General features: G+C 38.8%; 4 protein-coding genes across 6 annotated transcripts; 2 read left to right on the forward strand and 2 right to left on the reverse strand.

Moving 5' to 3' along the window:
* On the reverse strand, positions 1–4365 carry copz1 (COPI coat complex subunit zeta 1). Its single transcript, XM_034145408.1, has 9 exons — positions 4264–4365; positions 3748–3816; positions 2984–3065; positions 2802–2893; positions 1774–1829; positions 1577–1654; positions 1410–1461; positions 1287–1325; positions 1–626 (listed from the first exon to the last, which is right to left on the reverse strand). The coding sequence occupies exons 1-9, from the start codon at positions 4279–4281 to the stop codon at positions 579–581; spliced, it is 534 nt and encodes a 177-aa protein (XP_034001299.1). The 5' UTR covers positions 4282–4365; the 3' UTR covers positions 1–578.
* Positions 4366–9348: 4983 nt separating this feature from the next.
* On the forward strand, positions 9349–13847 carry nfe2 (nuclear factor, erythroid 2). Of its 2 annotated transcripts, XM_034144782.1 has the most exons (4): positions 9349–9576; positions 11431–11509; positions 11592–11729; positions 12442–13847. In XM_034144782.1, exons 2-4 carry the CDS (start codon positions 11462–11464, stop codon positions 13723–13725), a joined length of 1470 nt encoding a protein of 489 aa, XP_034000673.1. In that variant the 5' UTR covers positions 9349–9576; positions 11431–11461; the 3' UTR covers positions 13726–13847. The 2 variants fall into 2 exon arrangements, with proteins under 2 accessions (XP_034000673.1, XP_034000674.1); XM_034144783.1 differs by lacking the exon at positions 9349–9576 and having other exon boundaries at positions 11429–11509; positions 11599–11729.
* Positions 13848–13889: 42 nt separating this feature from the next.
* Positions 13890–17808, reverse strand: hnrnpa1b (heterogeneous nuclear ribonucleoprotein A1b). 2 transcript variants are annotated; one of them, XM_034144784.1, is made up of 13 exons: positions 17699–17808; positions 17057–17173; positions 16809–16955; positions 16503–16713; positions 16334–16417; positions 16150–16218; positions 15965–16054; positions 15720–15881; positions 15457–15636; positions 15306–15374; positions 14374–15121; positions 14062–14119; positions 13890–13980 (listed from the first exon to the last, which is right to left on the reverse strand). In XM_034144784.1, exons 1-10 carry the CDS (start codon positions 17708–17710, stop codon positions 15316–15318), a joined length of 1131 nt encoding a protein of 376 aa, XP_034000675.1. In that variant the 5' UTR covers positions 17711–17808; the 3' UTR covers positions 13890–13980; positions 14062–14119; positions 14374–15121; positions 15306–15315. The 2 variants fall into 2 exon arrangements, with proteins under 2 accessions (XP_034000675.1, XP_034000676.1); XM_034144785.1 differs by lacking the exon at positions 14374–15121.
* Positions 17809–18387: 579 nt separating this feature from the next.
* Positions 18388–23188, forward strand: cbx5 (chromobox homolog 5 (HP1 alpha homolog, Drosophila)). Its single transcript, XM_034144787.1, has 5 exons — positions 18388–18547; positions 18982–19162; positions 19562–19793; positions 20271–20371; positions 22237–23188. Exons 2-5 carry the CDS (start codon positions 19032–19034, stop codon positions 22376–22378), a joined length of 606 nt encoding a protein of 201 aa, XP_034000678.1. The 5' UTR covers positions 18388–18547; positions 18982–19031; the 3' UTR covers positions 22379–23188.
* Positions 23189–27340: the final 4152 nt, after the last annotated feature.

The following is a 27340-nucleotide window of genomic DNA, read 5'->3' on the forward strand; positions in this document are numbered from 1 at the left end:
TAATGTTAGACATCAAACCTGTTCACACATCAGTGTCAACAAACATTTATTATGTATATCTGATGAATGGAAGATCCCCGGACGAAACAGATTCAAAACAGACCTCTGTGATCATCGGTATAACTACAGTACTAGTTTTACACTTTCAATCACAATATTCATGTGGATTAAATGTCAAGATAGTGCCTCAATACTTTGTACAGTAAGATGACCGGGTGCTGTCAAACGGGAGACAATTCTGGTGTAAGAAGACTCGAGGAATGTTACCACAGGCTATGATGAGGTTTATCAATGTTTATAGACAGATGGTATAAACAACCATATTCTGTATTGCAAAAACAAACACAACAGTCTTTGTAATGGAATGTACAACATATCTTATCCTCATGTTACACAATGCCTGTAAAATAGAATAAAGGAAAGAATTGAGCAGTAGTCCTGGGAGTGTGACTGGATCAGCCAGTGGTACTCCTCACAGCTTTGATTTCAGGAGTGGAAATGAGAAGGAGAATGCAGATCAGTGCCACAAAGACTGGACCGTACAGCGGCTCATTTTGTCGACCGGTGCAGCGGGGGCTCTACCGTAGAAGAGACCACTTGATCTGTTCTTTGGCAGACTGAAGAACCTGTAGACGAAAACTAGGTTTGACCAAGCAGATATCTCCAACAAGAAAATGTAACTGTACTGGACATTATAATAATGGCTGCAGTGTTAGATAACCCAGAAAAGTGTATCAAATACACAGAAAATAGAATGAATGGCATCTTGTTGGAGAGGTAAAAAAGGAAGAATGATAAAAATATGTATATAGCATTATTAAAAAAACAGGATAAAGAATGATGAACGAGTAATGTAAATGAAGAGAAATATGAAAGACCTAATTAATCATCCTAATTCGTTGAATGAAAACCGAATCATAACCATAAAGAACGGGGATTGGGGACAGCCATTAATCACGGCCGGAGGAGGGATGGTGGTAGCCGGTCTCAGGCCTCTTAAATGACAACATTAATCAAGACACTAACACGCAGGCAGACTCGTGTAAAAACTGAAAGACAGGAACCTCCGAGGGTAACCAATACTTTAACGCTGAATAATTAGTAAGCATGTACACTGTTTTGCATAGAAGATAACAGAGCGTGTGACACCTCGAGGCACGGGACAAAGTAGAAGTAGAGGAGAATGACGAGAACAAGGTTCTGATGTAATGAGCTTTAACGGTCAATACACTAATGGAGCTTTTCAACATTATAGCAGAGAGAGGAGCAAGGAATGTCTTTCTCACCTGGGTGACTGTCTGCTCGGTCAAAGGCACATCATCCCCCTACAGGCACATTTATATTATGTTTACTTCCAGCACAACCAAGATCAAACTTTTTGGAATATTTCTGAGAGAAGAGGAGCTTACTCTGAGAGCCACACGGTGCACAACTTGCTGTGGGTCACTCTCTAGGATCACCCTGCAGGAGGCAGCAGAGAGACAGACCAACAATTAGTAATCAAAGAGTGAAAATGCTGTTGTCTTTTTAACAAGGCTTGGCATCAAAAGTCTCAAGCCGTTCAATTCGCACATACCCTCCATCTACAATTTCATCCACAGCCAGGAAGAGGCCCTCCATATTCTCCAACAAGGCCCTCCTTTCAACGTTCTTTCTGCAAATTTACACAAAAACATGCATGTCAAGAATAACTTTCTAGACATTAGACAAAGATTTATAGCAAAAAAGTTCTGCTGAAGAGATTAAGGATAAATAACAGCTGCCGAAACGTACCTCAACATCTGACTGAGCGAATCAAAGAGGCAGTTTAGAACAGCCATGAGCATAAGCTGTTGAGAATAAAAGAAAATTTTAGATGTTGTTAATCTCTTATCAGCGCACATTGTTTTTTTATCATCTAGAAAGAAAACACACTCAAAAGATATCATGTGTGTAATCATATTTGATGGTTTTCACTATAATTTCTTTGGACCTCAAGGCACAATATTTCTTTCATTTTCTACTTAAGCGAAACTTGGTTTCCATCTGTACTCTATTACTGTGGCTACAAATAAATGACGTATTTTATAACAAATTAACTTATTTGTATTGCAGACTTTTGTAAAATAAAAAATGAGTGAACCCCAACCAAAGACAGCTTATTTTACATTTACACAGATTATTTATAGCAACATGCACTTTTAGCCTCAATATTAATATGCACATGATCATCAAAAAAAATCAGACCAGGGGCAATACCAATAAATTAAATGTGCTCATCAAGTCAAAGCCATAACATCTCTGATAAAATGTAAACTAGCCATTGTGTGGTTGAGAAAAACAGCGTATCCATTATTTCTTTTTTTATCTGAACATGCATCTGTTGTTTCACATAAATGTTGTGGTGAAAACACAACAAATAAAATGGAATAAACTATAAGTGACACGAAGTAAAAGTACAGCGTAAGAGTACTTTAACTCGGCAGGCTATTCAACACATCTTGTCACCAAAATGAGAAAAGACTGACTGACAGAAAAATGTAAACTAGAGATTGGGCCGTGTAAAATGATGAGTCATTATAAATGACTGCTCAAGCCGGTTACAGCTCTGTAGTATCATATAACATTTGGGAAACTATTATTGTCACACATTTTTGTTTCATGTCATACGTTTAAAAAAACACCCCAGTTCTCAGAAATATTAAGGGAATACTAACACTTTTGCTAGGTTTGGCTTTCTGTGACATTGTTCATTATTTGGGTTACGAATCTTACTCAATAATAATAATAATTCATTATAAAATCTTAAAAATAATGCTTACCTCATTTTCATGTGAACTTCCGATCACATAGAAGAAGAGGTCTATGTTGCTCTTGTAGACAACAGTGAGGCCCTCGAGTAATGCTATTTCACCTATAGACACACAAAAAGCAACAACGCATTGTAATAGACATGTTCTGAGTCAGGAAAGTGACAGCCTGCAGTGTAGTGAAGATTTCTTACTGTCCGTCCTGTGTGTTTTGTTGAATATGTTCTTCTCAAACGCCTTCTGCTCCTTCGCTGTCGGGTATGTATCATCATAATACTGTAGATAGATGTTAAAAGAATACGTTATTATATGCTGATGATGTAAATCTATAACCCAAAGCCCAATTTAACAAGGTGGAATTTTGATTAAAATGATAAGGCTGGAGATATTTAATATTTTCCTTAAAATAAAGTGCAGTGCTTCTTTTGAAGATAATTAAGGAATATATTACTTTTTACCAGCGTGGTTCTCTGATGTGTTTTTACTAGTTTTAGAAAAAACTTGAGGTGTTTCGAAGAGAAAAAAAGGATATTTGATCATTGATAGGGTAATTACATTGTTGGTTGCAAGGTTCAATTTGTTTTCTTTAGTACTGCATTCAGTATTGTGTTTTTATCTGTATTTTTCCTTTCGTATTTATAAAACATTTTTTCATAGTTTAAAATGTTAACACTTCCTAAGCTCCCACGGAATTTTCAGAAGCTTTGAAAACCCTATATACAACTTACGAGTTGCAAAATCAATATTTAAAGGAGCATCTAGAACAAAATAAATACATTTTCACATTAGATAATTCAATATATACAGTTATTTATAGACAAACATGCTTTGATACATCACCATGAATATCACCATGTGTATCCTATATTACAGTTGGCCCAAGAAATTAGAAGTTCACCAAGAAAATGCTAAAGTAAAGTTAAACTAATGAGGGTCATTTTGTTGAACAACTTCATACCTTTGCATAAAGCCTGTCTCCATCGTTGTCTAGAATCAGAACGGCTTTGACAGTGTACAAGGATGGTTCCTGTTAACATAGAAGACATGATGCAATGGCTCAACGCAAGTATGATTAATAAGGGACAGTAATTATAAAACATTTCTCGAAATAAACAATATCTGGTAACATCAAACTCCGACTGGTCAGCCTTGTATGCGTTAACAATGGATGAATAAAACGAAAGCTATCTGATCAGGGTTACCAAGTTGATACAAATAACCGATTATTTGCGAATATAAAAAGGAAGACATGACACTTCCACATCACCAACAAACACAGACACCCGAAGCTAACTTCTCACTGGCTAGCTTGTTAGCCAAACCGACTACTTTAGTAAGCTAGCTCCCTGTCGAGTTAAATTACCTTACATCGCCACGTTTTGAAACCAACAACATGCGGGTATGTGAGATAGTTATGAGTTTAAGCTTGGATAACACATACACTGTCACACATGAATACATTCGCAAACATTACCAGTATGGGAGAATCCATCTTCTTTCTTGTAAGCTAACCAGCTAGCAAGCTACTAGCTACTACTGCTGCGGCTACGTATTACGTTCAGTAAATGAGGCTCTTTCTGATTGGCTGACGCACAGCCTGAGTTGTGGACACAGGGCAAAGAGCATTATTATACAGTACAGGGCGTGGAGCCAGAAAATAAAACAAGCTACATCTTAATGTTGACGAAAGTATATTAATACAAGATCAATTATCCCTTGATTGGGAAACGTTGCAATCTGATTAAGTCCTTAATTAAGATAAAGTCAAACATTGTAAAATCTCCATGAACCTTACTTTTGTCCAACCGTGAGCCTTTTTTCATGAAAGTAAAACATAAAAGTTATCTGGTCTTTAATTCAGATTGTATTAGGCTACGAGAGGTGGAAGAAGTACTCAGATATTGCACCTAAGTAACAATCCTGTATACAAAATCTTACTTAAGTAAAAGTAGGCTACTTAAGTATTTGCATCAAAAATATACTTATAGTAGCCTACCAAAAGTAAAATGACTTATTGTGTGTAATGTCCCATTTAAGAATCATATTAAATGATTGGATTGTTATCATTCATGAATCAATGTGTTCATCACAGCTGGTAAAGGTGGGGCTAATTTAATTAATTTATATAATGCTGCTGGATATCCTAACCTATAATTATATAGTTTATGTATTAGTTTATTTATATTTTGTATTCAGATTGACAATAAAGAACCTTGAACCTTGAACCTTGATATAGTTTATGTATTAGTTTATTTATATTTTGTATTTAAGAAATTGAATCTGTAAAGTTACTATACTAATTGTGTTAAATACATGTAGTAGAGTAAAATGTACAATATTTGATTTTACAATGTAGCGGACTATAAGTATGCGTAGTATACAATACTTAAGTAAAGTACAAGTACCCCAAAATTGTACTTAAGTACAGTACTTGAGTAAATGTATTTTAATAATACATTACACCACTGTAGGTGCAATGTCCTGCCGACTAGGCACACAAGAAATCTTATGTTTTATTTCACTTCCTACATTCTATTCCTAATTCATTTATGGCTATATTCAACTACTTTTACTTGTAACTGTAGTTCATTTTAGTTCCGTTACATTTAAAGGGTAACTACAGCTGTAAGATATTACATTTCTCAAGTAACTTTACAAACACATAAGAAACTATATTTGGCTATATAGAGTTCAAATCTCTACCATGGTTATCGTTATCAAACCAAATTATCAGGGTGTTATGTACCATTAAAAACTTGGAAACTGAAAAATAGGACTCCATGGTAACATACAAAAAAATGTGGGAAAAACTCATTTAGGTTACAAGCCGTTTTAGCTTGCTTGTACTCATCAACATCTTTTTTCAGGATCCTCCTACATTTAACCAACCCCAATTATCTTAGTTCCCACTTCTGGGAAGCATGGAAACCCAGGCTGATGGGGATTTCCCTGTATTTCACTCCATAAATGACATCACTGTTGGGCCTTACTGTAAAATATTTTCTGAGGCTTGAGTTTGAAATAATACTGGAATATCTATGTTTTGAAAACTAGTGGTGTACAGCTATTATATAACTGCCAAAAAGTGTATCGCAAAAAATAACTATTCTGACATGCCACTGCGGGTCACCATGAAATGTTGCAATACTGCACCATGTTTACTCAATTCCACCACTAAGATTTCAAAATGACCCGGTCTGGAGATAAAACATTATGCTGCCTTGAACCTATGAGTTAAAAGATTCCCAGATGTTAGAAGTCAAACATACCTTTATATCTATTTAAAATCATTCAAAACGATGTTTATGATGGCAGAGTTGAAGATGGGCAGAATGAAAGTTATTTGATTGCTTCAAAGATGAATGAACATGCAATGAGAGAATGATATATGTAATTCTGCTGGCTTAAACATGTAACCACACTATTGATATCTTTTAGTTGTATAAAATATATGCAACTATACGTTGAGGGACTTTTCTCACAAATATGAAAATTATAAATACATTTGAAATGTAGCAATAGATAACATGAAGTTATAGGGCTGCTCTCAGTCAGCAACCACAGCAGTTAGCAGTTCCCTTCCTTAGAACCAAGTGCTTCTTTTATCAGCATTAAGCAGAGCTTCCGCCAACCAACATCCTCCTTTCCTTACCTTCCCTCTGTCTGTAGAAGACTTGATGTTTAATCTTATGAACACATTTCCTAAATATGCAATTACATATAAACACTCATGCACACAAACACATCTCTTCAAGAAAAACAAAGCACTTGTTTCTGTTTAATTAAACTGTTTACCTATTTTTATTTGTAATTGTGTTTTCCATCACTAGTTATATGTGAAAATATTGAAAACTCTTAAGAAATAAGGTACTTTTGTTACAAACGTTATCTTAATCTGAACATCTTGAGATAAGGGCAGACTGTATTGAGACATTCAGAAGAATGATGCTGCATATTTAGGTTCCTCATTTGCCCTTTTTCAGGTAGTGATAATATGTGGCCATCTTTACAGCGATGAAAAGGTTTCTATAAATCCCATTTATATTTGAATCTACAGTTGCAATTATGCATTTGCTTAATTGAAAACGATCAAAAATGTACAAATTACATTACGCATCTTTAAAATCATTCACAATAGGACAGGCAAATATGTGAAACTAGATATTAGCTGAACAGTCCACCTATATGCTGTAAGCTGATCAAATTGCAAACCCTTTAGAGTTGAGTACCACAATGAACAATTGCACAGGTTACCATTTGTATTTCTCCAATTTGCAGTGTTGTTTGTATTAAGGTTGAATATTAACAATAGAAAATGAGTAGAATATCTTATTTTTTACAATTCCAATCAAGATACTGACTTGTTAGTTTATCAATGTAAGAAGACAAAAATACTCCATCTGCCCTTTCTATTTTTTTTTTTACTTTCCCAGAAGCTGACTCCAAAAAAATTCCCTTTTTGATACCACAACCCAAGGCACACATTCATTTTGTTTAGAAGCGAGGTGGTTTTCGCTCATGTCTGATACAGCCTCCTGGATGTTAAAACAAAACCAAAGAGGCCACACTCCTCCATCTTTGATTAACAAATGAACTGCCACAGAAACACCAGGACTCACAGAGGAGGCAGGGAACAACTTAAAGGACGAACATAATTAACCATTCATTTGGCATAACATAGACTTAATAAAACTCAATGATTATAAACATAATTCAAAGGGGGTTTACAGCAAGAACACGTCTAACAATGTGGAGAGGTTCAGGCAAGCTGGAAAGCAGAGATGTCAAAGACTAATTGAAGCAAACAAACACAAACAGGGAAAGTGGGCGTTGACCTGGGAACTGTGTCCAGATTCAAAACCATTGTGGTTGCAGTAATAACAGGGTGCTCTTGGCATGCTGTGGCAGTGGTTGAGTCAGGGGCTGGGTGCTAGGAACTTGGGTTGGGAAGTCCCTTCTTTGATTCCTGGTAGACATTCACCTTTCTTGACTATGTCAGCCACCTACTTTTTCCATCTTAGAACAATGACAAAGAAAACATTGAGATTTATGTCTGTGGGATGTGATATTGTAATGGGCCAGACAAAACCTTCCATGTTCTCATGGTTTTTTAATATACAGTGCCTTACTGAAAGCCTTACTGTAACTCCGGTTTTGTTTATTGCAAGTCCTAAAATGTATAATTATTTCACAATAAAAAAGTCAAGCTTTGGTCAGTGTTCAGAATAAATGTACTGAAACATATTTATCTTTTCATCTTATGTGTGTGTATGTGAATTATCACTGTAAGTGTCTCAAAAGGCCATCGTATAATATTTATATTTGTATTATTAAGTTGAATAATGCTGTAAATCACATTAAGTGAACTTCATAAGTATGTTTATTAAAGATGACATATGTGTTTTTATCAGCTTTGTATTTCTGATAAAAAGCAATTATGTGTTGTTTGAAGCAAATCTGAATGTACTACTTGCCTTTGTTGCACACTGCCGTTATTTTTGCTTCTTTCGTTTTTTAGAAAATGGAGTTCGGTTCCTTGTATGCAGCATTATGTTAAAGCAACAGAGACGCTGAATTAACATACATGTATTTCATGTCCATCAAGTGATTTAATCAACAATCGCTTTTAAAAAATGAAATCTATCCGCTATGTTGTCACAATGTATACAGTAGGGGGTCTTTTACAGTGCATGAAATATCTTGAATATTTGATGTGATGCCGATAACTTCCAAAATCATCACTGTGGGACAGACTGCTTTCTATCGACAAATTGTTCTATGAAACAATAAAAAAGCAACATTCCGACTATCAGTTTGTGTGAAAGCTGTTGCACAATAGAGCAGTTCTCCATAACACATAGTCTTTGTGAGTTCTCTGCTCACAGTTTTTCAGATCAGGGCAATGAGGGGATTTTTCTGTGAGGGATTTTAATGGTCACTTGCTATGTAAGACACGCTCCCCTCCATTCTCCCCCTGCTCCTCTCTCTCCCTTGGCGGTTGCTCTGCCAGATAGAGGAACAATGTAGTCTTTCTTACCTGTCGGAGGGTGTACATTCCATCTCTGCTAAACTAAGTCTCAATCCTGCCTCAAACCCACCCCTGCTCGAACAAGGCCCTCAGTGCAATGCCGGCTCCAGGTGCTCCACATCACACTCCTCATACCTTTCGTTTTGGAGGATTTGAAAGGACACAGTTCTTGTACGGTTTGGCCACGACAGGGACAACAATCCTGCTAGTTTCACTCACTTTTAGGGCGTTTAACGTAATTGTTTTGTGTGTATTGTCATAATATAATTAGAATTAAAATTGCTTACAGCTTTTTGTTTGTTTTTGTAAACATCTACCTACCTCAGTGTGGACTGACAGAATGATTGTCGTGGTGTATGCCAGACTGTTGGTTTGTGGTTTGTCATGTGGGCTAAAGGGAAATTTGGAGGTTGGGGTGCAAGTGTGCTATTAAGGATACAAGAGTGCAAAAAATTGTGGTGTGGGTGCTTTACAGGAAGATTGCGTTTTGTCTGCATAGAGCCATCCCATTTATGCCGGTGGCTGTAAGTGCAGCTGAACAGAGAGAGACAGACAGTTGAATAAGAGATAGAGCAAGAGGCCTCGTGTGTTTTACGTCTTGTGATCTGTTAAAAGTCAGCAACATCACGACATATGTGAAAAAAAGAACAGTTTCTCCTTTTACTCATTTTTTTTTCCTTCTTAACACCAGGATTGTGCTTCACATCTGAAGTTATTTTTGACTCATCACCTGTTGAAGAAGCAGAGAATGTTGCTAAGGTATGTTCATACTCATCTAACTTTTTCTTATTTTCTAAGATCTCTTCTTTTTATTAGGCAAAACTAGCTTAAAGGTTACATCATTTCAACTTAAAAGTAAAACTTTGTTTCCATATATTAAAGTAGGTGTCGGATAATGTTTCATTATATCATCATATAACAAAGTGAGCTACTAAACAATGTAATTACATTGTTGCTCACGCTTCCAAGCATTTAAGTTGTAAAAGATACAGTTAATGTAATGACACAGTTAAATGTATTTCCACAAAATAGATTGTATCAATGGTATGTTTTGTCTCACTGTGTAATAAACGTACTTCTTATACTGACTGGACAAGTTTGAGTTTTGACTGTGAATTATGAGAAAGAAACAGCTTTTAGAAACATAACACAAACACAATGCAGGATTTAAAATATAACAATGTCACACAATGTCTAAACATTAAAAGATATTTATAATATTGTAAATTATATCACATTGCCTTAAACACTAGTTCCTCTAAAATAATAAGCAATATTGCAAATGGTTTGTGTTGAAGATTGGTAGAAGGAAATAAGATTCTACATTTTGAATTAAAAAATAAAAAATAAATATATGAAAAATACCTGAATATGTACTGTAATGTACCACATTTTGTATACATGTCTGGATGTATATATTTGAGATATTATTACAATTTTATTGATCCAGACCATTGAAGTCTCTTCAAAATTGAATTGGACCAAGTCTGTAAATCGGCACACCTCAGAATGGAACCACCTGTTGTTTGATACACCACTCCAATTAACCTGACATTGATTGCTTTCTAAAAAAAACGTTTTATCCCTTTTAAATGTCAGATAATTTTAACTATAAAGGTACCTTCAACCACACCCTCGGCTGTTTCAAAACCGAGAAGTACATTTGAATTTATGTCAGTTGAGCTTGAGCCCGGGACTTGATGAGCACATTTTGCATTTATTGATGGGAATACTTCTATTAGTTCAAATCTATTTAAATAATCAGCATGTTATTTGGAATGACATAGGCAAGTTACTTAAGTGACCTTTCGACTGTTAACTTCGAGAATTAAATGTTTGTTCTAGACAACGAAAAAGATGTGCAAGAAGCTCATTTGGCCCATCCCTGAATGGGTTTCTTATTACAGGTTAAAATTCAAACAGGCATATTCGGGTAAAACACTAAATAATAGATAAAACAAGAACTTATCTGTTGGTTTTTTTCATGTATGTGGGTGATGTACAAGTCATTGTAAGCCATGTATATGTGTGAGTATGAATATAAATGTACTGTATGTATGTAGGTGTTCATTGGAGAAGTGGATCTATTCAATACAGTGTTACCATCTCTGTTGGTGTTTAAGTCTGTTTATTTATGTGCTGAAAACCTTAAATACTTTTTTTATACTCAAATGGAAGTTCAAGTTTAAAATAACAGCTACTGTCAAGCTTTACCAAAAGAGTTTAAAGAAGTCTGCAGACATGTTGTCAGACACCACAGTTTTCCAAAGCAGCCATCAGGCCCCAGTGTGTCTTGTAGAGAGCGCTGTTTTCCCGCAGATTGCCTTATCAGGAGTCGGCATAGCTGCAGCCAGGACAGCTGTTGGGAGGAGTCAACTTAACTAAACCGAACCTGTGTGTGCTCCGAAAAACCTACAAAACACCCAAACAGTCATTTATGTGAAGCACCGACAAATCTACATATGTTATTTACCGTATGTTTAAAAAAAAAAAGGTGTGGTAGTGGTTTTAAACGATATGCAGAAGGGTTTTTTCTTTCTTTCTTCTAGTGTAACATAGGCTACTGGGTATGTATAATAGCAGAAATTAAACTTGTTGTTTTGTCCTCACCAGGTTGATCTATAGCAGCTAGAGTCTGTCCTGAATGTGTTCAACAGCCAACTATGTTCTCCCTCTGAGGAGAACCTGTGAGGTAGGTTTGTTTAAGAGGAACACCACAACACATAATAAATCTTAAAATAGACACGGTAATCAATATTATTTTCTATTACAAGGTATTAGCTACTCCAGGCAGGCTGTGTGGGGGAGTGTCCATGTCAGCTAATTTCCCTGGAGCCAGGTCTCATGGAGCTCCTCAGGACACAGAGATGGATGTGGCTTGGCAGGAACTGATGGCCATCACAGAAATGCAGGTAGAATTATTATTTTTTACATTGTTTTTTTTTTTTATCCCAGATGTTCCAAATATGTAACCTTATCACAATACCCCATGCTGAGTTAGAAAAGGGGTCCATGTGCAAATGAGGACACTTTGGATAATAATAATTATTGATTGTTTTCAAAACCCAAAAGTCTCAGCAGATAAGAAGGTATTTATCCATTAATATAATGTGTTATTCTCAGTTTCATGTTCAAAGAAGAGATTGAAACACAACAGTTCTGGCTCACTAATGAATAATTACTTAACAAAATATATATTTAATTCTATTGGAATAAATACATATTTTCCACTTTTCATGTGGTGCTAACTGTTAAAAAACGAATACTCTCAGCTGGGGAAAGTAACAATGGCCCATTTGAGTGATGGTAGGATGAAGAGATTGTGAGAGGGGGCAAGTGCTGTATGTTCCTAGTGGCCCCCTGCACCGTACAATAGCCATCTGTTTCCAGGTGAAATCGGATCACATCTATGAAGCCTTCATAGGCTATGGGTGGCATGCTGAAGTGGGGGCAAACTGTGCTCTATATTGAGCCAGATAAAATGCAAAAAATGGTGTTGCATTATTGATTTGTAAAATTCCTTATAATTGCCTTTGATCATTTTATGCTGTTACTGTGTCATATGCTAATTAATTTCTAATTGACAAGTCATAACCGATAAAGCTGATTATTTATTTTTTCCAGGAGTTTCAAGCCCCCAGTGAAGGCTCCTATGAAACAACACAGTACCAAACTATGGAGCCCATGGTCCCTATGGGAGGATATGGGATGGCCCAGTCCCATTCGGAGCCGCCTCCTGCTGCTTGTGAGCTCGGCCCTGCTGACACTTATGATGGATGTTATTCTGAAGAGGTGCCCTCCTGTCATCGTCTCAGAAGCCATTCAGAGGCAATGTATGGACCTGAACCTCCGCACAATCAAAGAATGATCCCCATCTCTTCCTACACACAGACCTCGCACATGGCTCTTAGAGAACCAATGAACATGTCAGGTAGCAGTCAAGGGCACAGGAGGGCAAACACTTCTCTCTCTCGGGATCTCCGTCGGCACATGCTTTGGACTACACATGGACAAAGTTTGCACGCCCGCTCAGCTGATGATCTTGAGTCGGACTCAGGTCTGTCTCTGGGCTCTAGTCCACCTTTGGCCTCCCCAGATAATCCCGTTGGGGGTGCATCAGGTTACCAGAGTGTTGACATAGGCATGACATATAGTGATGTTGAAGCAGACCGTGTGGCTGAACATGCCAGAAGAGCACACATCCATTACCCAATGGACTACCAGAACCAATCTCACTCATATTTACAATCAGGTGATCAGTCTTATTTCTCAACCCAACCCACTCTCTCTCATACACAAGGTAATGCTCCAATTCCACAGCCAGTAAAACAGCAGGGAGAGGCCTCTGCACTGAATGATCTGTACATAGACTCTGGAGTGTCCAGCAGAGGGAGCTCCCAACATAACATGTACAGAAAATCACAGGGAAGTATCTCCACTCCTGCACCACTGAGCAGAGATGAGCGGCGGGCTATGTCTTTGAAGATCCCCTTCCCCATGGCGAAGATCATCAATCTACCTGTGGATGACTTCAATGAGCTCCTAACACATTATACCCTCACAGAAAGTCAACTAGCACTAGTCAGAGATATTAGACGAAGGGGGAAGAACAAGGTAGCAGCTCAGAACTGCAGGAAAAGGAAGCTTCAGAGCATAATTCACCTTGAAAGAGAACTGAACCAGCTGCATGGTCAGAGAGAGCGCCTGGCACAGGAGAGGCACGAGTTCCAGCGGAGCTTGGCTTTTATTAAATGTCGCCTTACAGACCTTTATTCAGAGGTGTTTTCTCACTTGAGAGATGAAAATGGACAACCATACTCAGTAGATGACTACGCCCTACAACAGACAGCTGAGGGAAAGATGTATCTGGTACCTCACACCAACATGCAGCAAAGAGAGCAATGCTGAGGCACTGGGGATTGATTATTTTGTTAATACCCTTACAGTATACTTCCCTATTGTGCAGACTTAAAGTATACAAACCGACTGGAGGTCACAAAAAAATTCATACAAAACATGCCATATATGCATCACTGTACACTTCATGTTCTTACATATGACTGAAACACAGGTGTCTTGTAAAAATACTTTATTTAAAAACACTGCACAGCAGTCTTCAGTGTAAAAAAACAAACAAGTCTCCAGCATGATTGATCAGGAAGCCTGTGAAGAACAAATCAAAGATAAATATACAAGCGTTAAAAATAGTAATGGGCAAGATTCTGATGAATGACTGATTTGTACCTGAATTGAGCCATTGTCACAGAAATGGAATCGGGTTTTGGACACCATGTTGAGTTTCCTATAAAGCAGAAATACCAATTAAGTATAACAATCTGGCAACCAAAGAAAAAAAAAGTTATTAATGTTGTTCACAGCATGCATATTTGTACGGCCTCTTTGCACAATTAGAAGGCCACGTTTACCAGTCAACATTGGTGAAGTCATAATAAAGTTTTTTTTGCACAAATATATTGTCATTACTGGGCTACGTAACTTACTACCGGCTACACAATAGCAATACATACTATCAGTAGTTGAGAAGTCTGGTCTTACCTACAGACAGCACTTATGCCTTTTGGTAGCTGCTGCATGCTAGCCTCAGGCTTCTGTTCTCACTCTCCCCTGCTTCAATGATCCTGGCGATGGTTTTGCTACTTCTCTCCCTCAGCTGGCTTCCATGACTAGCCTCAAAGACTTTGCATGTAAGCTAGCATCCTCCAGTTGATCTTTGCAGAACTCAGGGTAGTCTGTACCAGGTGATGGGCTCTTTATGATGAAGTATTTTGTGCACCACCTCATTCCTCAACCACAATTGTAGATGTTCCCTTCACATTGACTTATGGTGTATGTAGTTACTATTGCAGGTCTTCTCACATCACATGGATATTTCTTGGCTCCTCACATATGCAAATGATGTCCCTCATCCCACAGTGTACAGTAATAGTCAACCCTCCCTTTCCCAGACCACTCAAGAGGCTAACAACACTTTGTAAAAAGACTGAAAGATGCTTTATTTCAGCTTGATTTGCAGATACAAATAAAACCAGACTCAAAAAGAAATCTACATAAAATCTCATTGGAATGCTTGCTTTCCAGATACACATTTCGATAAAAAAAAAAAAACACAAAACGTTTAAATGAAGACCCTCCATGATTTATCTACTGTACATCTCTTCTTGCAGCAGCTGTAACCTGCCGCAACTGTTTGGCTGAGCAGATTTAGGACGTAAACCTGCAGCTGCCCTGTCACTTCTCTTGCTCTCCTCTCCTTGCTCTCCTCTCCTCTCCTAAGTACTCAGTCCTGTTGAACAATACGGAACAACATTGTTAACTGTGCACTGACTTTGTAGAACCTGAGATCCAGAGTGATTTTTAATTTTTTTTTTTTTAATACTGTTTATCTAAACTTAACAAGTCCCTGCCACTACAAACTCTGGTTTTATGTTACAAAAATGAATAGTGCATGCATGTTGTCAAGTACCTACCACTTCACATTCAGAATCGCGCCGAACGACCATATCCACCACCGTTGTTTGAGCCACCTCCATAGCCACCTGCAGAGAAAAAGGATAACTTAGCCTACAGAAACTATGACCAACAATTATACATCCTCCCATCTGCTTTTCTTTATCTTACCGCCAAAGCTCCTTCCTCCTCCTCCTCCACCTCCTCCAACACTGCCGCCGCCACCGCCACCACCAAAGTTGTTCTTCATTGGGCCAAAGTTGGAGGCCTGGGGGTCGTAGTTGCCCATATTGTTGTAATTATTTCCGCCACCTCCACCTCCGCTACCACCACCACCACCACCACAGTTACCTATAGGGAAAACAAATATTCAGTTACACACATGTTGAAGACAGAACAGATGTCAAATGTAATACTGTCTAGTTAACACTTACCATAGCCATTGCTGTCATAACCATTTCCTCCATAGCCACCGCCTCCACTTCCTCCTCCTCCTCCTCCACCACCACCACCACCACCACCACCCTGGTTGTAACCTCCTTGGTTATACCCTCTGTTTCCACCATTGTTGTATCCGCCTGGCCCACCTCCATATCCTAAAAATTAAAAATTATTTCAGCAAAGCCAAGCTTTAAATCCATCAATTGCTTAAGAATATGCTGAGTCAACTGCCACTTACCACCCCCACTGCCGCCGCCGCCACCACCATCGTTGGCACCACCACCACCGTTGGAATTGTAAGGACCATCACCATAGCGACCCCTACCACCTAGGGTAACAGTCAGGTTTAAAAACATCATACTCAATATTTTTGAGTCAATTTACATGAATCTACATGAAGTATTATCATTTTAAAAGTCTTACTCGGGCTGAAGCCTCTGTCATAGTCATAGGGCCTTCCACCTCCGCCTCCTCCACTGCTGCTGCTGCGACCTAAACCAAACCACAACATTAGCTCAGTGCATCAACAGTGCCAGCGTTTAAACAAGATAGTTGATTAATCTGGCTTAAATTCATTCTTTAAAAAATAAAATAAGTACTCGCATACCCATTCCTGCTGTCTGCATCTCTTGCCTCGTGAGAGCCTTCCTCACTTCACAGTTGTGAGAGTTGATAGTGTGGTATTTTTGGACTGTAGGGTGAAAGGGAAAGTAAGTAGCCGCTCAAAACCATTCGGTAAGAGACTATAAATATGTGGCAGAAAACCTTGTACTTACTAACAATCCTGTCGACTGAATCATGATCATCAAACGTCACGAAGGCAAAGCCCCTCTTCTTTCCAGAGTTACGGTCGGTCATGATATCAATGACCTCGATTTTGCCAAACTGAGAAAAGTAATCTCTCAAGTGGGACTCCTCTGTGTCTTCTTTGATGCCACCAACAAATATCTTTTTTACGGTCACATGGGCTCCTGGTCGGTTTGAGTCCTGTGATGAAAGAAATGTGCAATTGTAATTAAACATGGATCTCTGTTGTCAAATACTCATGGCAGGTTTAAATACATATTTTAAAGCCAATATACCTCTCTGGAAACAGCCCGTTTGGGTTCAACCACTCTTCCATCAACCTTGTGGGGGCGGGCAGTCATTGCAGCATCAACCTCATCAACGGAGGAGTATGTAACAAAGCCAAAGCCCCTGGACCTTTTGGAATTGGGGTCCCTCATGACCTAGAGAAAGCAACTTCAATTATTCCCTGTATTGCACAAAATATGCATGATTTCCAGTTACACAAAGCAAACAATACCAAGGGGTTAAAGAGAAACCTTACCACACAGTCTGTAAGGCTCCCCCATTGCTCAAAATGAGCCCTCAGGCTTTCATCTGTAGTCTCGAAGCTCAGCCCTCCAATGAACAGCTTGCGAAGCTGCTCTGGCTCGCGTGGTACCTACACACAATAGACAACGATAATAGCATCATCGTACAATCACCTAGTCAGTATGAGCATTGTGTGCAATTAAATGAACAGACACAATATATCGCTCATACGATTACCAATGGATGAATAGTTTGTTAATCAATTCTGCGTCACGTTTTTTTTAAACCGGACAGGGTGGAGAAGGGAGACGTCGCCGCCATTAGGGAAGCGCTCTGGTTATTTTGATTACTCTACCTCCGATTGCATGCATAAGACACATTTGTAAATGTAATGAGTTATCTTTTCATACGATATTACTGAAGCCAAGGGTTTATTGAGATTCCGGAAATTCAAACATAGATACACGTAGGAACAAAGCCCACGAGGCCCAGCTGCTATAAAATGGCGGCTTTACAAAGCATAGCTGCAGTGGCTCTGACAAACACGCATTCTGCGCTGCGCTGAGAATAGCAATAGGCCTATCTAAACAAACACAAATATTTTACGTTTTTAGAATCAGCGTACAGTAAACTGCATCCATAGTATAATACTCACATCTTTCGACATTGTTGCAGCAGGTGATACTTAAAGACTCCTTGTGGACAGACGGGAGAGGAGTGAGCTGCGTGAGAGAAGAGTACAACAGTGAGTGTTCTCAAAAGTAGAATAAATAGCAAAGGACACACCTCTTCCACACACACATTGGCCAGGACTTCCCGCTGCAGTCTGTCGTCACCATGTGTTGATTCTCGATTGGTCCAAATTACATCAATCACCAGCACGACGAATTAGATGACAGTAGGCAGTGAGTGCATTCCCCATCACGACGGCGATACAAAATGGATGTTGTATGCGTGCAGGAATATGTGAAAGTGACATGATAAGATATTGCATTTGTGCGTGATGCTGTGTAATAATTGACACACAAACAAGTGTGTGAACGAATAAGGGAATGCACAGAAAAGCAGCACATTTTAAATGATCTCCAATCATCTCAAATCCTAAATAAATCTCAGATTTGTGGGTGGAGGTAGACTGTGTGTTTATCAGTGATTCCACGTACCCCACTCTGCTTTTCACCTAGAAATCTCGTGTGTTTTCTAACGAGACACACAATGCACATGTTTTACAATAAATATTCTTTAGAAATAAATGTAGTTCTTATCCTGGTAGCATTATTTTCGCTGGACAAATATAGGTCATCATCAGCTGACCAAGGGGCGGGTACGTTCATTGTGCGCCTTTAACGCGCGCTTTTCTACGCACAGACAAGCACAGCCCCATTAATGCGATCCAGGCTACATGCTAAAGTAGCACCAGCGTTGGCCTCTCAGACGAAGGTACACAAAAGACACGATATCGCCAAATTAAACTGCTCAACACCACCAGTCTACACAGCCAAAGGTAAGAAGGTGTTTACACATCGAACTGCTGCATGCTGCTTCATGCATCGTTATGCATTTACGATTTTATATCAACCTAAGCTAGTGTTAGCTTGTTGAAGCGATAGCCTGTAGGCTAACGTTACTGCATAAGCAAGCTTGCCTTTAATGCCCATTGGTTAACCGAGGCTATGTGTACATATTACAATTTATGGTAAATGTATCTAACATATTAAGCAATTGTACATTTACCAAGAGGTCATTAGCTAGCAAATGGGTTCAGTAAACATGTATAGTTGGTCATGCCCGTTGCAGATTGAAACGACAATGAAATGATGCCTTTCGTTGCTAACTAGCTAGTGCCTGCTTTGTGCTTTACGTTGAACAAACGGAATGTATCGGCTAGGAAACCCATGTTCTCTTTAACTTTAGTTTCTTTGTCGTTTTCCTATACAGGGAGTTGCCACTGGCCTGCGACAGCGTAGCATTCAGCAACAAACTTTGCTATGGGCAAAAAGACTCGCGAAGACGACGACTCGTCCTCTGATGAGGAAGAGTATGTTGTGGAGAAGGTGCTGGACAGGAGGGTGGTGAAAGGCAGGGTTGAATTCTTCCTGAAGTGGAAAGGATATTCAGAGTAAGTAGATGGCCATTTCTGCTATCCAGTAACTTTACATCTTGAAAAATGTTCTGGGCAATCGTTAACATTAAACGTTACAGTTGTTGTGATATTTCTGGGAACTAGAAACAAAATAGGTCCATTAATGGTTAGTAAGGTGTATATCACTAGCCAAGCCTAAAGAGCCATTCACTTCCTCTCGAGTCAGATACAACATTCACAAACACTTATATTCTGTGCTCATTGTAATGCTGCCCTAAAGACCAGGAAATGCTAATGAAGATTCTTTACAAAATTATGGAAATCTCAGATACATTTTGATATTCTTATATTGTTCATCTCTGATCAGTGCTGTAGATTAAGAGTTGTATTTGCACTGGTACTGACTTGCAGAACTGTGTTTGTTTTTTTCCTCAGAAAGCACAACACCTGGGAGCCTGAGAAGAACCTGGGCTGCCCTGAGCTCATTTCAGAATTCATGAAGACCTACAAGAAAGGCAGCAGTGGTGGAAGCTCGTCATCCAGCACTTCGACAAACAAATCAGTCACAACATCCCCCTTGGGACGTTCCAAAGACTCCAGTAGCTCAAAGAAGAGAAGCTCTGATGACGATGAGGAGGGGGGAAGCAAGCCCAAAAAGACGAAGGAGGTATGTAATGTGGCGACTAATCTATGGGGTAGTATTCAGTTTCTGTAGAGATAATTTGCATGTGAGAAATTCAGACCATTTGCCGGCTTTTGGTTGCTGCAACGAGGGCTTTGTCATTGATAAGATGAAAGCATAGCAGTGTATGCTGTACATTTTCACACAACTCTCTCTTAACACTTAGTTTACATAATTGTCTAGTGGCTCGTTTACATTTTTAGTTTTGGACCATTTAGCCTTGGTGTGGCCCTTCCCAAAATCATAGTGGATATATCAGCTTGATACCATAGAGCATAAAGACACTTATCTGTTGATCCTATGGCTCAAACATGTTTTAATCAAATCATGAGCTAAAAATCAAGTCAGGGATTGAAAGAATCGTCGAACCCTTTTTAAGTGGTCTACAGTCTAATGAATGTAATGTACTCTAGCTTGTCATGTATTTTATAAAAACCTTTTACCTGCTGTGTTGTCTTTCAGGATGACATCCTTGTTGCCCGTGGCTTTGAGAGAGGACTCGAGCCGGAGAAGATTATTGGAGCAACTGACTCATGTGGAGACCTAATGTTTCTTATGAAGTGGTAGGTTTTTGTTATGTTCATTTCAAAAGGTACATGTGCAATGTAGTTTTGGCCCAGTGGTGTATGAAATGTTATAACTAAAACCAGCATTGTTATCAAGAAAAATGTGTTATTACTAAGGACTTAAGATGACCATTGACTTAAAATGTTAATAGTTCAAATGATTTGTAAACGGACTTTGAGGAAAAAATAATGATGTTCATCAAGTGTTGTCCTGGTCATAGTTTAATCTGAATGAAACACAGTAGAGGAGGTTGTAACACGCATTTGCTTAGAGCGGGGCAATACCTGTCTCAAGTATCTTATACCGATACTTAAACGATGCTTCTTCAAGAACCTGATTAATCAAAACAACAGCTTATAATGACTGTCAATGCAAGGAACGGTGTGAAAAGAAGCAATAACAAACAGTAGTGAAATATTTCACTATAATGTCTGCATACATTTGAATAGCCGCCACGACACAGTGCTGCTTATGAAAGGTTAATGCTTTGCAGAGATGATGGTGAGCAGTACTGTCAGCTATTTGGTTGAGATGCCTCTTAACAAAATGCTCTGATTAATTTTAAGTTCCCCTTGGTACGCATTGATTCATTGTATATGTCAGCTTTTATTGTGAAAGGTAGGAACAGAGCATGACGCTGTAATGTGCCACTGCAGCCGTTGACAATGTGAGATAAATCTTCGTTTACTGTCCTTCTTACAGTATCGGTACTAATTAATGAACTATTGCACAATTTTTAACGGCAGGTTATTGCGTTACTTTTTTCTAGTATTGATACATTCATCAAGACTCATGGTGGCTTGTGTGTTTTTACAGACTCGCGTTCTTTATGAAAGATGAGGGCTTATGTGATAGATGTGTACTGATTCTATCTCCAGCATTGGCATCCGTTTCTTAGTATTCTGCATGTTTGATATACCACACGGGGCATGATCGTAGGGGCTCTGAACATTAAAGATTGGTTTTAACAAATGAGCATGTTTTTGGGTGTTGACCCGGTTCTACAATCGGGGTTTCTGCAACAGTTTCTGTTTGTGACTTGTCATTACATGATCCTTTAAACTGCTGCTCTCAATGTGCCAGATTCCTGCTGACAAATTACCCATTAGCGGCACTAATAGCCTAGCTGTCCATTGATATACAAACAGTAAGACACACCATAACATTTTATGTCATTGCATATAAGCTAGATGGATATATTCGTAGTACCTCGTTACTCATGCCCGGTCACGCTAATTCCAAGGTGTTTGCTGATTCAAAAGGAGGCACAATTTACACTACATGGCATATTATTTTTAAGGTTTTTTTATTTTTAATATACCTAGAATTTTTTTTTATATATAAAAACCGACTCAAAAGCTCCATCTGTGATACATGCTATAAAAAGTATGACTTGACAAGTACTTTTTAAAACAAGTTAATCAAATAATACATGGCACTACCACTTACAACCCAATCCCTCTATTAAAGACATTTTACCAGAAGCCGATTTATTTGACGGTATCAAAATAGAAAGTTAAATACCCAAAATTAAAACAGACTCTTGAGTTTTAAAACTACTGAAATGTTATTGCTGGTTTCATTCAAGCCTTATACTCATGTCTCTTAAAATAAATGTTAAATCTTTCACAGGGATATTTTATAATTTTTTTTTATTGAAGTTATTGAGTTGACACAGGATTTCACATCTTCAGAAATGACAAAAAAAAGTATGTATTTACAATATGGTACAGGCTTGCGTAAGAACATTTTGTATTAATATACACTTGCTTTGATTGATAAGCTCAGAGAAAGGTTTGCCATATATTTTAAGACAATGGGGTGTAACATCCAACTTTCCAACCAATCTTTTTTCTTGCAGGAAAGACTCTGATGAGGCGGATCTCGTGCTTGCCAAGGAAGCCAATCATAAGTGCCCACAGATCGTCATAGCCTTCTATGAGGAACGTCTCACCTGGCATGAAGACAGTGACAAGAAGGAGAAGGACGCGGTTAGCGCTTGAGTGCTCGCCTGAGGGGAAAACCGGACCTCCTCCACTGCAGGGACAACCTTGAGTCAGACATTTTTTCACACCCAAACCTCCCATCCTTGCTCTTCACCATGTCCAACAAGGACCGTGAACACAATCGTGTTATCTCCATCCATGCCCCATTGGAGCACAAAGGCCCCAGGCTGCTGAGAAGGATCCATCAGACGGGAGGGGAAGCTGTAGCGGACAAGGGTGACATGCTACTGGGGAGGGTTTCTGCTGTTATGTCTTTGTATTACATTTTTTTTTTAATTGATTTTAACACCTCATATTTTAGTACAGAATACGGTTGCCAGTAATGTATGTTGCATCCATGAGCACATGTGGTCATCCATTAATACTCAGAACATAGTCATGAACCTGGGTTGGTACAAGCCGTGTTTACTATAAGCTTGTCCCATCAGCTAGTCCTTGTAGGCAGTGCATCTCTTTGCTTTAAGAACCCAGCATCACCACGGAGGATAAGCCGTTGTATCTTTATTCAGGAAGCGATCACCACAGCACTTTCCTGGCTTCATTATCACTTCCTTTTTATCTCTTTTAGATTTATCTGTTTTTCCTGTCTACCAGGATAGAGCTACTCAATTTGCAAACTTGCGGACATCGGCCAATGAATTAAGTCTTTGTATTGTAGTGATGATGTCCTTGTTTTTGTTTTTTTAACTGTAATTTCTATCTCTACATTTTAAGTTTTAACATGTGCATGTGTGGTGTTTTTCTATTTCTTTACTCTATAAACCATTTTAGAAAAAGGACAATAAAACACATTATGCTCAGTCTATACTTTTGTTTTGTTTGTTTTTAACAGCAGTGTTATCTTTGGACCAGTCTCACGTTCACAGGTTAGACAATCTTTAATGTATCCACAGAGAATTAAACCAGCATTTATCACCAGTCATTGGGGTCTGCCACCTTGTGGCTAAAAGATGAAAATCTTTTTGGACTGACCATTCTCTATAATGTTGACCCTGGCGTTTTAATGGCGTTCTTGAGCTATTTAGTGATACTTTGATAGATTATGTTAACAGTGCAAGTGGAAACATTCACACCGCAGTTGAGTTATTGTTGTTCATATCATTGTAAGGTTCATTTGAAACACTTAAACCACTTTCTGATTGGATTATACATACCCTGGGTTATGTTGTGATGAGTAATTTGATAATTCTCTCTCATAATCTTACGGTTTTTTTTTCCAGATAGATTTAGCTTCCAGGGAGCTTATGTCAATTCTTGTACACAAGATTGATGCCGGTTTTGTAGTTTGCTGTGCTCCAACATGGACTCTTAGGGCCAAATGTTTAGTGTCCACAGACAGATCTCTTTCTTTAATGAGAGCTGTTACCATTTCCCCTTTCATACAGTACATTAATCATGTCTCTTGATATGAACATTATGGTTTTGTTGTAATTTCCTTTATATTAAAAATATGTTGTCCTTTCACACCCTTGAGCTTTGTCCTGAGTTTTTGCCAGTGCAGACATTTTCAAAAGAAGCTTATTTCTTGTGTCAATTATATGTTCTGAATATGTGTACAGTATACAGTAGCACCCTTTAATAAACATTTTAAATGGTAAAGTTTCTGTCCGTTTACTTTTAGGATTTGATTGGAAGTGGTGCAGAGAGATTGAGTAACTTTCATTTAGAAAACTACACTAAGCCTTAGCTCTGCATCCGTTGCTGATAACATACGGTAAATATAACCATATGACATATAAGTTAAAGGTCACATAATAAGACTAAAGCTGTTTAAGGTGGTAGTGGTACTACTGCTGTAGTGAGACTAACATTTGAACTTGTTTTTTAGAGGAAAATGTTTCTGGAGCATCAGCTGCTATCACCCAGCAGATGGTGCCACTGATCAACACCAACGTAAGTCACAACTCCATTTTCATGCAAGTCATTCACAGTTCAAAAACTTGAGCACTACTCATTAGTAATTTTTTTCTCAACAGCTATTTTAAAAGTATGAATCTTTATGAGGGGTATGGCTTCATGTTGTGTTTACTGACTAAAATCATAGCTTTCTTCATGTCGTCAGTTGAGTCACCATGGTTCCTCTTAACATCTGCTGAACCCACCTGGTTCACAAACACATGTTGTGCAGTGAAGCATGCAGTGTTCAAACTCACACATTTATTTAAGATACAATGTTTTTTTCCCCCTTTTTTGTTCATTTTCTTTCATAATCAGTAACATATGTTCTAAATAGAAGAGAGGGGAGAGAGAGCGAGATAAATTGAGAATGACATGCAGTAAGGGTCCCAGGCCGGATATGAACAAAAAACATTATGGTTCATGCATGGTGGCGCCTTAAAGCCCCAGGACATGAGGCACCCACTTCCAATTGATGTAATGATGCAGCCTTAAAAAACGTTGAAGCACCTCATAGGTTAAAACTTAAAAAACGCACAGAATGTAATACTGCATGCATGTGAGGAAAAGGTTTTTGTCCACTGGAAAGTGACACAGCATATATAACAAAGGAGGGAGAAAAAGCACTAATGGTGGACTTAAAAATATAAGGACTAGATCCCACTTTGTCACATTCTGGCCATCATGACAAAAACAGGAAATTAGTTGGTCTGTTAGTTAGGCCCTTTAATGGGGATCCGCTGCAAAATCGGTAATAAACTGCAGTTAAGGTTGAGTCTAATCCTTGTTCTTCTCTCAACACCCTCTTTTTCATCTTGCTGCCTTTTATAGTGACTCTCTCTCTTTCTTACAGACACACACACATGCACACAAAGTGCTGCTCAGCTACGTCTGAAGTGATGGAATTTTCCAGGCAAAAAGGCTTTTACACTCCAAATGGAATGCAAAGGTCACTAGTAAATTTCCAGCCCCTGGGACCATTAAGCTGGGCAAAGGGAGCGAGCAGCAGGCTGTTTTATGGAGCCTGGAGCTGTCTGCTGACAAACCCAAGCCATAGGTTTCTGTTGGGAAAGCCGCAGTGGCACTCGTGGGAGCTCTGCCTGTGACGTGTGTGGCAAATAGAGGCAGTTTTGGTACATGGTCAATGGGTGTGCACTGTGCAGAGTGAAACTTACCGGAGCTAAAAATCAAAACAAGGAAAATCTGATTCAAGCCTCGAGCTAGAAATGAATATATGCAGTGTATTTGGGGTGAATGCTAAAGATGCTTTGTTTATCTAAAGAAAGTTTTTCAGGATGCATGTGGGTTTTAGGCATTGTGTTGAATCATTATTTGATTACAATATATACCTATAAAATGTACACATTTGAGTGTAACTTGCAGTATATTATTTTTATTGGAAACTAAAATACTTTTTTTGTTGGGTGTGTCTTGCAAAGTATTATCTGTGTCTCAATGGGAGTTAAAATGCAGTTACATTTTTGGTGCAAATTTATTTATTTATGCAGCAGCCTCACCTGCACTTCAAACCCAGTCCCTTACCAGTAACTCCTAGTCCAAATGAGTTCCTCGGGGTATTGCCCACAGCAGAGGTGGGTCGTCTTGCAGCACATAACACCAAAATGGGTGTCAGGGGAGCAGTGGTGAGGAAAAGGACTACTGCAGTGGGCCTCATCAGTGTTACACAGCTTGTTCAATGATACCACTAAAACAGCAAACAAATACATGTGCACCCACACAGATAACACACATGTGCGGCACAAAGTACTATTATCTTCTATATGGAAGAAAAAAAAGATTTGTAGTCTTCAGTTAGTGCCCAAGAGGAACTGTGAAAAATGTCTCTTAAAGTGTTGTAAGTCACGAGTATCACAGAGGCCGATGTAATTTCATGTGGCCTTTCCTCATGCTGTGATCATGCAGGCGCAGCTGCCCAACAGCTGTGTCTCCATTTTCTTGTTGCAACCAGATAAACAAAAGTCTGCAGTGATGACTGCTGCATCATTTCTCTGCACAGTGCACTGATCTGTGTGAAGGTGATTGCGGTGTGATGCTCTAATTTGGGTGGCTATCACACTTAATGTGCAGTAAAGCCCCATAGACAAAGCTTCTTCGTTCTAAATGCCCCCTCCACTGCGCCACTGCTCTCCCCGCCAACCCTCTGCTGGCTGTGTTTCCCCTTCACCCCCCACTCCTCCCTTCATCTCCTCTCCCCACCAGGGGAAAGAGTTATAGCTGCCATAAAAGGCAGGTAATGCATTGTTAACTAATTCTGTCTGCTCAGAGCTGATATATCCTCTGCTCTAAATCTCTGTGCTTCCAATAAAATGCAAATGCTAATGCTTGCCCTCCATGAGCTGATATCATTTTTAACAGTCCATAGGTAAATGCTAGGAGGGTAGTGTGGGCAAGAGGTATTCAGTGGCACCGCAAGGCTCTGAGCCTTCATGGTATATTCTGGTGGAAAGGGGACCTCCAGACCTAATCCACACACCCCTGACCCACAGTATGCATGCGTGTCAGTTTGCACATGAGACCTCAGCGTAACATTTTTGATAATCTTGGGTTGAATGGGAGTGGTTAACTTGAGATAAAGCAATTGTGTTGTCTTTGTTATTGAAAACCAGCACTAGAAGCATTTCAGTCAGCAGTCATTCAACATCAAATAATACCAATATGCCTCTGGATGTAATGCATCATATTTCCATGTTAATAGTATTGTCATACTCCGTGTAACCTTGGGCTTCTAAATATTGATCCACTTCTAGATTTTCAATTATCCTGTGCCGTTTTTATGCCATCTGGTAAGGACCAGTGATTTGTGTCCCTTCATATCTGGAGGCTTGTCCTGTAATTAGACCATAAATTAATTTGCAGAGAGGAGAGTGAGCAGAAAAGATTCAAGGCATTAAGTAAGTCCTCCGTGGTTGGAGACAGAAAATCATAGGAAACCACCGCACAATGTTTTATTCACTAGAATAAGATAATTGGATTACAAATTCCAACACCATAACTTTGCTGTCCCTGCATGTGTCACTTGTTTTTCTTTCAAGTATTTAAAAC

Source organism: Trematomus bernacchii, unplaced genomic scaffold, assembly GCF_902827165.1.
Source record: "Trematomus bernacchii unplaced genomic scaffold, fTreBer1.1, whole genome shotgun sequence".
NCBI lineage: Eukaryota > Metazoa > Chordata > Actinopteri > Perciformes > Nototheniidae > Trematomus > Trematomus bernacchii.